Source organism: Tarenaya hassleriana, unplaced genomic scaffold (genome assembly GCF_000463585.1).
Source record: "Tarenaya hassleriana unplaced genomic scaffold, ASM46358v1 Cleome34, whole genome shotgun sequence".
NCBI classification, from domain to species: domain Eukaryota; kingdom Viridiplantae; phylum Streptophyta; class Magnoliopsida; order Brassicales; family Cleomaceae; genus Tarenaya; species Tarenaya hassleriana.
Genome location: NW_010966542.1, coordinates 1,315,956 through 1,330,113, shown reverse-complemented (window position 1 = coordinate 1,330,113; position 14,158 = coordinate 1,315,956). Strand labels below are relative to the sequence as shown.

Sequence of the window (14,158 nt, the reverse complement as noted above, 5' to 3'; positions counted from 1 at the left end):
ACAGAAATTACATACCTTCCTATCAAAAAGAATATAGAACATTCGACCTTATTAAGTTGACCACTCAGACCATCCCTAGTTAGATATTTATATTTATATTTATTTTAGATTCGATTTTTTATTTAAAAACTCTATTTTTTGGCTTTATATTAGATGCATATTTTCTAGAATTTATTATATGTTAAAAAAATAATCCCATAAAAAGTAAATGAATTTTGTAAGATGTAAAAAGTATATTAATTTGATAAACAAATCAAATATTAAAAGATAAACTAAAAAAAACTATTCTATCTACACACAAAAAACCTTGGATTTTAAATTTATTATAAAAATTAATTAACTATTAATTTTAAATAAAAAACTATTAATTATATAATTTATTCAAGAATAATCGTTCAATTTAAATTTATTATAAAAATTTATTAACTATTAATTGTAATAAACAAATCATCACCTATCTAAAATTTTCAAATAAAATCAGTTTACTTTAAATTTGCTCTACAAAAGTATACCATATTAAATTATTTTCCACTAGTTTCCTTTTTTTTCAAGGTTCGAAATTTGATCATGAGAAATTTTTTTCTGGAATCTTTTTATTAAATTATTTTTCAATTACTAAATTAATCTTATATATAATTTTGCCTGGACGCTCCCACCACCTAAAACCCTCATAAACCCTAATCTTCGTTTTCAAATTGCAAGGGCTTTAGCTTCGTGTTCGTCAATATGAGAAGACCCAAGTCAAGAGGAATGCGCAAACAGATGCGCAACAAAGAAATTGAGGAAATCGAACTTCTGAGAGAATGGATCGATTCGCAGAAACCGGATTCTGGGTCCAATCCGCTTTCTCTCGACCCATTGCCGAAGGATGCGAAGATCGGACGAATTGGGGAGGATAAAAACGGTGGTGTTTTCTCCCGGTACCCCGGCGTCGCAAGTTTCTATCAGCTCCCGATATCGGAGAGGACCAAAAGGGGGTTGAAGGAGGGAAAGTACGTGAACATGACCGATGTACAGAGAGCTTCTTTGCCTCATGCGTTATGTGGGAGGGATATCCTTGGTGCCGCGAAAACCGGATCGGGCAAAACTCTTGCTTTTGTAATACCGGTAAGGTTATGATTTTTTCTCTGTTTCGAATCTCGTTTGTAGGATATTCCACTTTGAATTGGTCTATTCTCTGGCCGTGGACTTGTTTCTGCTTGGTGTGTGAGTAATATTTGATGGGAAAATTGAGTTTTAAGTCAACAATTGCTCTGTTATGTCTTTAGGTAAATAAATTTGATAGTTCAATTGCTTAGTTGTTCTTACTTTGCAAAGAATATGTCTGTCCTTTCTATTGTTGTGAAGGTGTTTTCTTGAGAGTTATACATTTGAGTTCCTTCTCATGTGTCTCCTGTTTGATGGCAGTTATGGGTTAACCACATATTATTCCTTGATGGATGTCTGTCTGTCTATTTCAGATTCTGGAGAAGCTTCACAGGGAGAGATGGGGTCCTGAGGATGGTGTGGGCTGTATAATTATATCTCCAACAAGGGAATTGGCAGCTCAAACTTTTAATGTTCTCAGGACAGTAGGAAAGTATCATAACTTTAGTGCTGGCCTCTTAATTGGTGGTCGGGAAGTTGATGTTGAAAAGGAACGAGTGAATGAGATGAACATTTTGGTCTGCGCTCCTGGTAGGCTTCTTCAGCACATGGATGAGACTCCAAACTTTGAATGTTCACAGCTTCAGGTCTAGATTACCCTTCTTTTTGTTCAGCCATTTTGTTCTTTGTTGCATCCTCTCCCCACTTATGTTCTAACTTCCTGTCTGGGGATTTGCAACTGAGCATACACAAGATCTTTTTTCGTGATTCTGTATCGTAACAATATTTGTTTCCTTTCTCCTGAAGGTTCTGGTTCTGGATGAGGCTGATCGCGTTCTTGATTCTGCATTTAAGGGACAGCTGGATCCTATAATATCACAATTGCCTAAGCAGAGACAAACTTTGCTTTTCTCCGCTACTCAAACAAGGAAGGTCAAGGATCTTGCAAGACTTAGCTTGAGGGACCCTGAGTACATTAGCGTACATGAAGAGTCAGTTACAGCAACTCCAACTAGCTTGAAACAGACTGCAATTATTGTCCCACTTGAACAGAAGCTAGACATGTTATGGGGTTTCATAAGGTCACATCTTAATTCCAGGATTCTTGTCTTTCTCACTACCAAGAAGCAGGTTACCTATTTACTGTTATCCCTCTATCTCATGGAATTTCGAACTTTAAGATTACCTTTTCAATTGTCACCTCTTGTTTTTATTTTTCTATGTCCTAATCTTGAGACTCATGAAGAAATCGCTATGTGATAGGTAAAGTTTGTCTATGAAGCATTCAAGAAGTTGCGTCCTGGTATACCTTTGAAGAGCCTTCACGGAAAAATGGATCAGGAGAAAAGGATGGCTATTTACTCCCAGTTCTGCGAGCAACGATCAGTTCTCTTTTGTACTGATGTGCTTTCTAGAGGTCTTGATTTCAATAAGGCTGTGGACTGGGTTGTTCAGGTATAAAGACACGCACAGAAACTTAAAGACTGTCTGAACTTTTTTGGGCTTGGATGTGATATGGTTGTTTTCTGTGATAGGTGGATTGTCCTGAAGATGTAGCCTCTTACATACACCGAGTTGGTCGCACAGCTCGTTTTAATACTTCCGGGAAGTCTGTTTTGTTTCTTGCCCCTTCAGAGGCAAAAATGCTTGACAAATTGCAAGAGCAAAAAGTACCAATAAAATTCGTTAAGGTAGGTCTTTTCATTTCTAAGATGCCACTTTTGTGCAGAAAAAATCAGAACTATATGGTTTACAAGCTTTGGTATAACTTCTCAGGCGAACAGCAAAAAGCTGCAGGAGGTTTCCAGACCCTTAGCAGCTTTGTTGGTCAAATATCCAGATCTTCTGGCTGTGGCTCAGAGAGCCTTCATCACATATTTGAGGTCAATCCATAAAAGAAAAGACAGAGAGATTTTTGATGTGACAAAACTGCCAATTGATGATTTTTCCGCCTCACTTGGTCTACCAATGACTCCTAAAATCCGCTTCATAAACACTAAATCGAAGAAAAAGGGGGTATCCGAGAGTTCTGTTACTCTCGAATTGGAGAAAGATCAGGAAAATACTTCTAACCTTTGGAAGGATGAACTTCTAGGGGAAGATGGCGGGGAAGAGAATTTTGTTCTCAAGCCCCATGTGGAGAACAAGGAAGAGGAAAAACCAGCTGAAGATTCCAATGTTGCCATGTAAGCTTCTTCATTTTAGAAGACGGACTCCCTGCAACTGTTTAGTCTGAGATTCTGTTGATCGATTATAAGTGTCATATTATGATTAAATTGTGCAGATTGGTTATTTGTTAACCGTGTCCACCATTTAGTGATTAATTGCCTCACTTTTTTATCAGGTCGGGAACTCGAGTTCTGAAGAAAAAGAAGCTGAAGATAAATGTCCACAGACCGGTTGGCACCAGGGTCGTGTTTGATGAGCAAGGCAATTCATTGGCTCCTCTTGCAAGGGTAGCTGGCACGACAGAAACTAATGTGGAGCTCGATCAAGGTATATACATATATTATTTATTATCTGTTGTGTCTTGTCCTCCTCAGGAAAGCTAGGAGTTGTAGTAGTTAAATATGGCATCTAGGATAGGAATCTCTTGTAAATGTCACGATGTAGAGAGTCATGTTGTGGGTAATGCAGAGAGAAAGATGGAATTCTACAAGAAGATGAGAGAGGAATTGAAGAGAGTGGATGTGGAGGACAAGAAGTTAGAACGCGATAAAAGAAGAGAGAAGAAAATGAAGCAGAAGATGAAGAGGAAGAAGGAGGAGGAGGAGGAAGAAGGAGAAGGAGAAGAAGAAGAAGGCAGACAAGACAAAAGAAGGAAGAAGATCTACTTTGGCGATGACGCAGACAATGATGGAATCAACACAGAAGCTATATCTGTAACAGAACAGGAAGAATTGGCCCTCAAATTGTTAAGATCCATGAGCTCATAGATTAAAACACCATTCATATTTTTGTTGTATGCTTGAAAGAAGTTTTTTTTATTTGTAATTTCTCTTCATAGAGAATTTTGTTCTTCACTTGGTATTTCATTAGCCAATTATGCATGTCAATGGGTAGTAGTGGTTGTTGATGTGATCGTCGCAGAGAAAAACTAAAAACCTTTTTCGGCTTCATGCTTGTGGAAAAGGGCGTCTTGTTGTGTACCCATGTCGCAGCCCGTGTGGGTGGCCTTGGTTTTCCTCCTCTGTACCCTTTTATACTTCTCATAGTATTGAGTAACCATCATGTTTTGTTTTGTTTGAATCTGTGTATATAGGATTGGATTGTGCAATATGATCCTCCTGATACTATGACCTGGTCTCGTACTTGCAGTGGTTCGGGTACCCGTGGATTCAGATTCCCACCCACGCCCAGTCCTAGATTCAGACATACCCGTTGAACGGCTCACTACATGGGTTTCGGGTTAAACATAATGTTTTAACGGGCGTTGGAACAGGCCGTCGCGGCTTCATTCCGTTTCTCATCGTCTTCAAAGGTGAGTCTAAACATAGACAGCGGAGCTGCTAACAGCTTCAGCTTCTCCAATCCGTACGGCTTGACTTCTTCTTCTGCCCTGGCTACTTCACTGTTTTGTATGATAAAGTTTATTTTATTTTTAAAGTTTTTAATATTGATACTATGAAATATGTATTTTTTTTTGTTGTAACTAAATTGAATATATATAAGTAATTATATGAATTAGTAAAAATAGCACTTAGTTATCAAGTTTTGGCAGAATAGCGTTTTAATGGTTATACGTTAGGCTTTATGGGTTTAGGATTTTTTTTTTAAATGTCTGTGTCCAAAGGTACAATGTGATTATCCAAACAGACAATTTAGATAATTAAATATAATTATTTTCCAATAATTGCCGCCTACTGAAAACAGTTAAATTATCAAATCATCCTAAAGTAGAAAGAGGGTGTAGAAACCAAAAGATAACCGGTCCAAGAAAACACAACTAAACCACCCACTTAACCGGACCGGACCATTGTTCGGAGCAACAACCTTTTCTAGATAGAAAAAGGGTTCAGAAAACCGGAACTAAACCAGAGCGAAAATCGAAATAACCAGGACTGCAACGGCAACTAAACTGGTATAACGGAACTGGACCGATTTCACGGCGAGGCTCTTAGTGGAAACCGAAGTCATGGGAGAAGGAGGAGGAGATTGGTGCGGGGATTCGACATCCAGGACTTTGATGATCATTTTCTGACCCTTTTGGCAGTGGCCGGAGACACCGCTGATAAAGTAGAATAAACCGGACCGGTCTAAATTGAAAACCGTGTCGCCTTTGTTTGAGAAGAACTCCGGTTTAGAGGATCGGCAGTTCTTGTACTCTTCTTCTGTCACCACCAGGACAGAATCTTTCTTGTACTTGAAACCTACACCAAATCCCACCCCCAAAATAAAATAAAAAAAAAAATAATATAAGAAAAAACACGTAAAATTATAAAATATAATTTGATGGGTCGTATAAGATATGATTTGCAATAAACATGCATGCTATTCATTTAAGAGGAAAAAAAAAAGTCTTACGAATTGTGTCGTAAACTTTGAAACGGTTCTTGGAAGCCCATTGATTATACAAATCCTTCGTGGACGTTGGTACAACCCAACCATCTTCGCCTCCAACTACAAATTCAGAGCAAGAAACACATGAAAACACATAAACCGATGCGAAAACAAAAAGCAGAACGGTCTTCGATGAACCCATTTGCTGTAGTTTTTGGATTGATGTTCAAGGGAGCTCCCGAGAAAAAGTTTTCTTTTTTGTTTCTGGGGGGTTTTTTGGTGACAAAGGAGACTTTAGGGTCTTTTGTGGAAGAAATGAGGATGTTAGGGCTTCTGTTCTCTCCTGAGTGTTGAGTTTAAAAAGAGGAGACTGGTGAGGTTTGTTAGTTTTAAGTAGAGAGATATAAGGAAGTTGAATTGCAGCGAGTGGTTTCTTTTTTTAGTTTTCTCATATATTATTATTGAATTGAATATATGTGTTTGTATGCCCTTCTCTCATCTTGTTCTGAACTCATTCACAACGATATGCTTTTTTAAAAAAAAAAAATTCAAACCAAAATAAAAATAATATTTTTAAATATGAATCTGTTTTTTGTTTTTACACGGGGGACTCTAGAAAACCTACTCATTTATTGAATATAAGATAATTTCCATATTCAAATTCGAATCCATTGAAACTATATCGTGTTTGAACTGAGATGGATATATTTTTTAAATGAATTTTATAAATATATAAATACAAAAAACTAATTAATAGTTTAAGAATATAAAAATATAAACAAAACTTTAATTGAATCTCCAACCAAAATCGAGGTAATCCTATATTTTTCTTTTTATTATATAATATTTTACTTTCTTAAATTCTAACTAAAAAAAAAGACAACCGAAATCCAAAATCTAATTTCTAGGAGAGAGAGAGAGAGAGAGAGAGAGAGAGAGAGAGAGAGAGAGAGATCGTGTATATGCATTTGACTTGGTATTCATGAATTTGTTTTCTACTTCAGAAGAAGAAATTTTCAAGGAGAAACGACTCTCAAGCTGTTGAGCAAAATCAGCTTCAAGGATATTTGTATATTTCGTTGAAATACAAGGTGAAATTTTGTAAAATTAATAATATATCTAACTAAATACAAATCTATTCGATCAAATTAGATTTGAATATATACCATTAAATTAATTATTTTTTAGTTTGTGTTTTTTTTTTGTTTAGAAAAATTATGTCACTTTGGGTTTAGGTCGAATTCTATTTTTTGTTAATAAAAATATTTAATTTGCAAAGAGATTTGTGTATTTATTCAATCTTCTATATATTAGATTTGATTTAGTTAAAAAAATATGTATCCAGTCCATTTTGAAATTTGAATTCTATTCAATATTATTCATTTGGATGAAAATATCAACCCTTAAATCTAATATAGTGGTTCGTGAATCGTAGGTATTGTATAACAGATTTGGGGATGGATTCGGTTGGAAAGTTTAGTTCCAAACTACATGAGTTCCGGTTCGGTTTTATTTGATCAGTTTAAACCGAAAGGTACAACACAAAGAGAACCGATCTATTCCGGTTCGGTAAAAATCAAACAACATTTCAATGAAAATGAATGAGAGAAATTAAAAGAAAACCGAACTAAAACCGTAATCAAGTATGTATGATTGAGAGAAACCGAACCGACCTAATCCGACTAGAATAGACCGGTAATAAAAAAAATTAATATGTAAGATTGAAAGATTAAGAAAAGAAAATTCGTAATAAAAATCGAACCAAACCAAACCAAAATCTAAGTTCTCGTATATATTAGGTACCCATATAACAAAATTTTGCTATATACATAAAAATAAAACCAATCGAACTGAACTTAATAACATATGATTCTAATTGGTGCAATTTTTTTGAAAACGAATAAATCGTTTCCCAAATGAAGTCCAAAACGTCCACCCTAATTTTAAGAAATTCGCGGAAAGGGTGGTATTTTAAGTTTCCTAAACTTTTTGGGGTCGTTTTGTCAGAAAGAGAAAATCCGAGGCAAGAAATTAGAATTTTGATACACTTGGAATTTCTTGTTCCAAGAGGCCTTGCAATGTAGGATTTGTGGGATATAAATCATTAAAAATAGAATATGTAGTGTTTATGTAGTTGGATTTGGGGTCAAAATATGTAGGATTTGTCGGAAAATGTGTTTAATTTAATTAAACCCATTATTGGAGTCAGGGTGTAAATAGTCACCTGCAAATATTCAAGGTAAGAAATGTAAGACTTGGAGAATGTTAGGTACTTCTTCCGAATATTTTCTACCTTCTCTCCGCTTGAGGCCTTTAGGGTTTAAGCCCCACAAAAAACCTTTTTTTTTTGTTGTTAAAGAAGCCCACAAAAACCTTACGATCGTCTCCTAAAGTTTCTTCTGTTTTTCAAAATTTGCTCGGAGAAAAGGAGAAATGGCGAATTCCGTTGCCACGTTCTCGAGGACGCTCTGCCGTTTACTCCTCTCGAGCCCTAGATTTTCTCAGGTTTCGAAGCCCTTCTGTACCAACAACATCCCCTCGCGTGAAGAATCCGATTCGGACGAACTCGCCGTCAACTCGGACATAGAATCGTCCCCTGAGACGGCATTCCATTCACCATCGCAGCAATCCGGCGAGGAACGCGCTTTAGTTGAAAATCCTTTGGAGAATGGCCTCGACGGGGGCATCTACAAGGTACATTTTCCTCCAAAATCGGCTCGAGTTAGCTCGTGGGTTCTCTCGCTCTGATTCACGTTTGTGGGCTCTATGGTTTCTTTGACTAGAAACGAAGTCTGGGTTTGTGTTGTTTTGCTTGTGATCGTCGATGAAAGCTATAGTCTTGCATCAGTTTGTCACTTTGTTGTTGTTTATCAATACTCCTGTCATCCTTTATGATTTTTACTCTTATATATGTATATTCCCAGACATATGACTATTCTTTGCATATCTGTGATTCTTACTGATGTGTTCGTGGTGGATATTCACAAATTTCTTCCTCGTTTGGCTGAATTCTGGTGTTTTTCAGGCAATTCTTGTGGGGCAGGCGGGTCAAATACCTCTCCAGAAGAAGCTGAAGAGTGGCAAGGCAGTGACGATCTTCTCTGTGGCGACTGGAGGATTACGGAACAATCGGAGGGAATATGCGAATTCTTATCCAGTTCAGTGGCATCGGGTCTGCATCTACCCTGAACGGCTAGCAGATCTTGTGTTAAAGAATGTTCAACTCGGGTTAGCTCTTTACAATCATGACCCTTTCCCTTTTCATGTTTCTGCTTCATTTGCATTGCGTCATAAGTTTTATTCACAACTTAGTTTTCACGGATCATGCCGTGGTAATAACCTTAAGGTTACAAACAGCAGCTGTATGTATGGTGATATCCAATGGAAGAAAGTTGAACCAAATGATTATGCTTTGAGAAATGTCATTGTGCACTGACTCCATCATCATCCTGGGCTTATATATGAGCTTTTGCTTGGTCAGGTTGAAGAAGAGTTTTTTGTTGACCTCATCCAGTTTTATCTTCCATTTCTAAATTCTAACAAAATTGAGATCTTGATTAGGTTAGGGTACCTGGGTACTGATACTGAAGAAAGTCCGACTCAAATATCTTAAGGATTCTTGATTCCATATTCTTGAATAAGCTCGGCTTCGAGTGAAAAATACTTGAACATAGACATAGTGTGCTTAGCTGGAGATCTCAAATCAGACAATGGTCACATGTACCAGAATGGTCTCCATTCATTTGTCCTCTTCATTTCCTTTTCTTGTTCAAGAACTATAAGCCTGTCATGGCGTCTAGGATTTTTGTCTGTTCCATGGATTCTTTAAGGCAAAGAGAGTTATTTGTATGCCTCTTGCCCATCTTTCGGAATTGAAAAGCTGGTTGCTTTGTCCGGAATCCTTACTAATCTTGTTGGGTTCCATGTCGAACATTCACAAAAATATAAACCATAGAACAGAATAATATATGCGCCGTCAACTGGTATGGTAACACAAGCTTGTCACTGTTTTCCTTTCATGTCTGCAATTCCTTTTCGCTACTTACAACCTCTGACATGACATGTTTTGTGCAGTACAACTCTGTACTTGGAAGGCAATTTGGAGACAAAGGTATTCTCAGATCCAGTGACCGGTATAGTTCGTCATATAAGAGAGGTTGCTATTCGAAGAAACGGTAAAGACTGGTCAAGAACTGTTGTCTTCGGTTATGTTCTTCCTCTTTTCCTCTCTCTCGGATTTCACATGGAATGGATTTCGCTTGAAATGATCTCGTTTACTGTTTGGGTTTTCATCAGTCTTTTTACTCTGTTAAATAAGATTTCACAGCGGTAATATTTGCTCTGGGGATGTGTAGGGAGAGTCGTGTTTCTGGGTAAAGAAGGGGAAATGCAGCAGCCAGGTCCTTGGGAACTCAGAAACGTTGGCTACTTCTGATTGATGCTTGTCGTTTCTCTCGCAACTTGGTGAAAGTGAAGTGATACAGATAATATTAATGATACTTTTTTTTTATAACCCCGATGTTCCCGGATCTTTCGGTCCGACTACATCTATCCTAAACTCGAGACCAACCTTTGTATATAGATCATTTTGATTCAGAAATTACATCCTTCCTCACTTGTAGAACATTAATGATAATATTATGTCTTCATTTTTTCGGCGCTCGATTTTTATAAAACTGCAATGATCACTAACATAGATTTGTTATTTTGATTGGGATTTTGAATTTCAATAACAAGTAAATAAAACAGATACTGACCATAGGAACTTGCCATCATGCCTATGCCTTGCAAACAACAGGGGACAAAACGCACCCATACAACCAAAGAAATGAAAAGGATAAACGGTCCACGTGTTTGCATGCATGGCTCTTTCCACCAGAAAAGAAACCCTTCGCCATTTCTTTATGCACGTCTCTCTCTCTCCCTCCCTCCTCACTCCCTCTCTCCAATGGCTGACCGGAGACCCATCTACGGTGGCGTCGGCGGCGGCAGTCACCCCATCGCCGATCTCCTCCGGCAACTGCAAACCCACGTCCCAACCTCGGGCCAGCTATTCGGCTTCCTCGCACTCTTCATCTCCGGCGGAATCCTCCTCTTCCTCACCGGTGTCACCGTCACCGCCTCCGTCCTCGGCTTCATCGCTTTTCTTCCCCTCATCATCCTCTCAAGCCCTATCTGGTAATTTATGATTCTCCATAACACTGAATCTCCAAAATTGTAGTTTTGGATCCATAATCTTTGAGAACAGAAATCTTGAATCTCTAGAGGGTTTTATTTTTTATTTATCTTCGTCTATATATGTGCCCTAATCTTCATCTCAAAATCCAGATGCGTTAATCCTAACCCTAGACTAACAGGACCCCCCAATCACATACTCGTGATGTTACAATCACCATTTTGATTATTCATCGTTTCAAATTACACACACACACAGTATTCTTATTATCTATAGATACGATTTATTATTTCTAGTACGTTGACTGGTCGTGTTAATGATGTGGCATTTTATGATAGTGATTCGTATGTGATAATAATTGACATATCGAAATTTGACAGGGTCCCTATGGTCTTCCTCCTGGGTATGTTCTTGGCGGTCGGGGGATCGGTCGTTGCAGTGGTTGCGGTCGTGACGTGGACGTACAGGTATCTACGTGGCATGCACCCGGTCGGATCGGGACAGGTGGATTATGCCCGGGCTCGAATTTACGACACGGCGGCTCACGTCCAAGTTTACGCCAGAGATTACGGCGGTTACCTCCAAAGCAAGGTCAAAGATGCGGCTCCTGGTGCCTGAATCGGATTGCACCGGTTAAATCTGGCTCGACCGGATCGGTTTACACACTGAGAAACGATTCTTAATTTCGTGGTTTTTCTTTTCTTTTTCAGATTTTGTTGTATTTATGAGATTGTAGCGCGAAGTTAGATAATTTGTGGTGGTGCGTACGTGTTTGAATGAAATGTCAACTTTGGTGAGGACTTTGTTCTGTATTTTACCATATGACTATATATGTGTATTAGGGCTGGTCATTTATATCCGTTATCCGCGGGTTTATGGGTATCCGGACTCGTGGATACCCGAAAAACGGATACTCGTCTTTAAATGAAGACGAAGACAGGTACAAAAAAATGACAACGAAGATGAGTACGAGTTTCATTTGAGAGGATATATATATATATATATATATATATATATATATATATATATATATATATGAATAAAAGATATAAAGATAGATAGAAATACTCATTTAGGATCGAATGGTTAATATGGATTTGGAGTGTTCAAAAATCAAAATGAACGAAGAAAAAAAAATTTATGCGATGGATGTCAAATAAATATTCGTTGTGTTATAATAGTACAATGAGGAGGCCTGGTCAAAAACCTTAGAAGCCAATTGCCAACCCGAGGGCCGGTCTTTGGTGATTCCAATTGCTTTTTTTTTTTAAAAACAAAATCGCGGATCTAATTTATACAAAACTTTTTTTGTTTTTTGATTGCCATATGTATGAATTATACTTATACATGTCATATCACAATATTTATTAACCATATATTTGTGTGTGTGTGGTAATCTAAAGAAGACACGGTAGCTCCTAAAGAACTGACCAATTAAATAACGACACGTCGTCTCAGTTGGTGACCGAAGGCGACCCGACAAAAGAACGGTTCTGGTAATGGAGCAAAGGACTGCCACGTGGCGAACGGGGAATATATATATATATATATATATATATATTTGTGTATTAAAAGTTATTGTCAATCAAATAACCTCACATATATGCAGCATTGTTCAAATATTTTTTTTGGGTAAATGTTAATTTTTTTTTGGTAAAGGTGATCAAACATGTACATGTAGTGTTGAATATTTTTAAAAAAAATTTAAGCTATTTTCAGAAAGAAGAATCTCCAAATAATGCTCTTCGAAGGGAAAAGGAAAGAAACAAATCTATAAAAACTGAAGAAATTATCCTTGTGGGTTTAAGATCCTAATTGAACTTCATGAATGAGATTAATTCACATGCCTATTTTTATGTGCTGATAATCTGGTCCTGCAAAAAGGAACATATGCACTGATATAAGATTTATATATGGGCCAAAATGCTATTCGTCAACAACATTTTTAAATTATTGTAACCATTTTTGTGTAGAATGGATATCAATCGAGCAAATGGACCAAAATCTTTTGTGGCTCTTATGAAATCTTAACCTCTCATAGTTTCTTTCCGTTGACCTCTCAAAAGTCAACTCGAAAAACTAAAGTCAATCTTTTGATTGAAAATGGCCAGGTGGCTTACATTGACACCCAAGGAACCCTTGTGTCTTCTATCTTTTTTCTATCATTTTTTTTGTCTCTCTATGGTGTCTGAAAGCTTCTTTCTATTGTTATATTTTCCAAGTTTTGCATTTAACCCCTGAAATCAATGATCGTCATTTTATGATTGTCCTAATATCCGAAAGATTTGGAATGGAGCCATGAGATATGCTTGACAAAGTAAGGGTCATATTCTCGCCTCCTGTCCGTGTAACATTAACATACATCTATATATTGTTGGTTGTAATACTTTAAGATAGCCCGATATAATCCAATAGATGATATTTGTATTTTATATTGATTCATTTATATTAATACCTTATTTTTTCTATTATATGAATTACATATTTGTTATATATCAATATACTTAAATCATTACAGATTGATTCGAAAATCTATTGTCGGTTATCATCGTGGAAACGATGATGAATCAAGACCATTATGATGTGTGATCGATAAAAATGATCATACATATTGGATGCGGATCACAATCATTGGTACTAATTTGGAATAAGTGGCTGGATGACTCACATAAGATTATTATGTGGACATGAGCCAAAATTTGAATTTTATATAGTGGTCCGTTCTTAAATCCTCACACCTAAAATGTTTAGCGTATCTTGATTATGTCAAATGTCGTCTTTAACCGGATGATCATAATGACGTTGCTCAGATGCGTTTACAAATCGTTTGGAGATAATAGACAATCAAGATGAGATTTTTCATCTCTCTAACGGGAGAGATATTGTTAGACCCATATATAAGTCGGACTATGAAAATCATGCAAAACATGCAACAGTCACAGTGATACGCAGATAATATCGGACTAGACTCTGATATCATTGTTGGGTTTCCTATGTGTTTTCTAGTGTACACTTTCAACAAGAACATGTTAGCGATGGTATATCTAGGTTTCACGAAATAGAAGAAAATCGAAACACATATAGAAACTATCAAGCAAACTTGATGAACGTGTGTATTAGGATGAAATCGAACATTTATACTTTTGGATATTATGATAACTTTTTTTTCCCGAATACTTCTCGTTATTTCAGACCTAGAGGTCGATTTGATTCAAGTCTCGGATACCCTAAACGTTTATCTCGAAGCAACGTTTGTTCGTCTAAACGTCGCCACATCTAGACCGGTTTGGCCCAGACATAGACCGGTTTGAAGGTGGTGTGATTATGTAAAACATATGTATCATGATTGGAAAAATAGAGGATATATATATATATATATATATATATATATATATA

At 36.9% G+C, this 14,158-nt stretch overlaps 5 protein-coding genes across 5 annotated transcripts in view; 3 read left to right on the top strand and 2 right to left on the bottom strand.

Annotated features, from left to right (window-relative positions):
* Positions 1-676: 676 nt before the first annotated feature.
* LOC104821853 (DEAD-box ATP-dependent RNA helicase 32) lies at positions 677-4,233 on the top strand. Its single transcript, XM_010552866.1, has 8 exons — positions 677-1,107; positions 1,461-1,733; positions 1,894-2,217; positions 2,350-2,541; positions 2,622-2,777; positions 2,863-3,272; positions 3,431-3,582; positions 3,724-4,233. Exons 1-8 carry the CDS (start codon positions 727-729, stop codon positions 4,020-4,022), a joined length of 2,187 nt encoding a protein of 728 aa, XP_010551168.1. The 5' UTR covers positions 677-726; the 3' UTR covers positions 4,023-4,233.
* A 714-nt stretch (positions 4,234-4,947) lies between these two features.
* Positions 4,948-6,037, bottom strand: LOC104821852 (early nodulin-like protein 1). Its single transcript, XM_010552865.1, has 2 exons — positions 5,611-6,037; positions 4,948-5,456 (listed from the first exon to the last, which is right to left on the bottom strand). The coding sequence occupies exons 1-2, from the start codon at positions 5,786-5,788 to the stop codon at positions 5,116-5,118; spliced, it is 519 nt and encodes a 172-aa protein (XP_010551167.1). The 5' UTR covers positions 5,789-6,037; the 3' UTR covers positions 4,948-5,115.
* Positions 6,038-7,956: 1,919 nt separating this feature from the next.
* On the top strand, positions 7,957-10,242 carry LOC104821851 (single-stranded DNA-binding protein, mitochondrial-like). The gene is made up of 4 exons (XM_010552864.2): positions 7,957-8,280; positions 8,612-8,814; positions 9,661-9,761; positions 9,942-10,242. Exons 1-4 carry the CDS (start codon positions 8,020-8,022, stop codon positions 10,019-10,021), a joined length of 645 nt encoding a protein of 214 aa, XP_010551166.1. The 5' UTR covers positions 7,957-8,019; the 3' UTR covers positions 10,022-10,242.
* Positions 10,243-10,489: 247 nt separating this feature from the next.
* On the top strand, positions 10,490-11,565 carry LOC104821850 (oleosin 16 kDa-like). The gene is made up of 2 exons (XM_010552862.2): positions 10,490-10,764; positions 11,143-11,565. Exons 1-2 carry the CDS (start codon positions 10,535-10,537, stop codon positions 11,378-11,380), a joined length of 468 nt encoding a protein of 155 aa, XP_010551164.1. The 5' UTR covers positions 10,490-10,534; the 3' UTR covers positions 11,381-11,565.
* Positions 11,566-11,914: 349 nt separating this feature from the next.
* LOC104821849 overlaps positions 11,915-14,158 on the bottom strand; it is a 3,565-nt gene continuing 1,321 nt past the window's right edge. The window contains exon 2 of the mRNA XM_010552861.2: positions 11,915-12,238. Coding sequence (XP_010551163.1) covers positions 12,217-12,238 — 22 coding nt within the window. The 3' untranslated portion in view covers positions 11,915-12,216. The remainder of the gene's footprint in view (positions 12,239-14,158) is intronic.